The sequence below is a fragment of the Monoraphidium neglectum genome (genome assembly GCF_000611645.1).
Source record: "Monoraphidium neglectum strain SAG 48.87 unplaced genomic scaffold scaffold01370, whole genome shotgun sequence".
NCBI lineage: Eukaryota > Viridiplantae > Chlorophyta > Chlorophyceae > Sphaeropleales > Selenastraceae > Monoraphidium > Monoraphidium neglectum.
The window spans coordinates 1-1022 of record NW_014012258.1 but is presented as its reverse complement, the minus strand read 5'-3'; the positions used below and the strand labels follow the sequence as shown (position 1 = coordinate 1022).

Here is a 1022-nt window from a genome sequence, read left to right as displayed (position 1 = left end):
CCGCCGCTACGGCTTGGCGCCGCCGCCGCCGCGGCCGGGCCCCGCGGGCGGCGGCGGCGGCGGCGGCAGCGACGGGGAGGCAACGAGCCGGGCGGCGGCGCGGGCGCTGCGGGAGAGCGTGGACGTGACGCGGCTCAGCAGGATTGCGGTGTCAAACCTGGAGAAGGTGGGAGGGGGGGCGCCATGATTGAATCATCCCATGCGGCAACCGCGGCCTTGATCGGCCTGGATACCCCACCCTGCGTGGCACTCTGCTTCAGATAAAAGGGGCTCTTCCTTCACTGGTCCATTGGGCCTTCGGGCGCCCGCAAGAGGGCGCCTGCCAAAGACCACATCGGCGCCGGCTGCACCGGCAGCGGCGCGACCAGACCTTGCCAGCCGCCTCTGCCCTCTGAGGTCTGCTAGTCAACCCGTGAGAGCTCGAACCCGCACCTGCGCCCGTTTGCGTGTGACGTCACTGGCAGGACGGCGACGGCGGCGCGGACTACACTGCGGCGGCCCCCCAGGCCAACGGCGCCGACATCGTCATCGACAGCGCCGACGCTGAGCTGGACTTTGAGGAGGAGGCGCGGGACGGTGGGGGCCCTTGGGGGGCGGCGCGCGCCGCCATACGGACGATGAGTCATGCCGTCACCCCCGCCTGGTCTGATGCAACCTGATCTGATCCGACAAGGACCCATGCATGGAGACCATTGAATTCGCACATGGATGTGCGCGTTCACGGTGTTAAGCGTGATCTTCTGCATGGCGCGTGCGCGTGTCCTTGCCCGCAGCCCAAGAGGAGGATTCGGACGGCGGCGCGCCCTCCAGCGGCGACGACGGGAGCGTGATTGACCAGAGCGGCGCCGCCGGCGCGGGGGAGCGCGAGCTGGGGGCGCTCGGGGTGGTCGGGGCGATGGGCGGCGGCGCGGCCAAGGCGCAGGCGGCGCGCGGCAGGGCGGGCCAGGCGCCGCAGGCGGCGGCGGCGGCGGCGGGGCAGCAGCAGCGGCACGGCCAGGGGGCAGCGGGCGGAGGGGCAGGGG

The 1022-nt window shown here is 72.7% G+C and overlaps 1 protein-coding gene across 1 annotated transcript in view; it reads left to right on the top strand.

Moving 5' to 3' along the window:
- The window catches only part of MNEG_7637 (hypothetical protein), a gene marked incomplete at both ends in the record, with an annotated part of 3493 nt that extends 2834 nt beyond the window's left edge, over window positions 1-659 (top strand). Inside the window, 2 exons of the mRNA XM_014043887.1 lie at window positions 142-166; window positions 465-659. Of these exons, the coding sequence (XP_013899341.1) occupies window positions 142-166; window positions 465-659 (220 nt within the window). The remainder of the gene's footprint in view (window positions 1-141; window positions 167-464) is intronic.
- Window positions 660-1022: the final 363 nt, after the last annotated feature.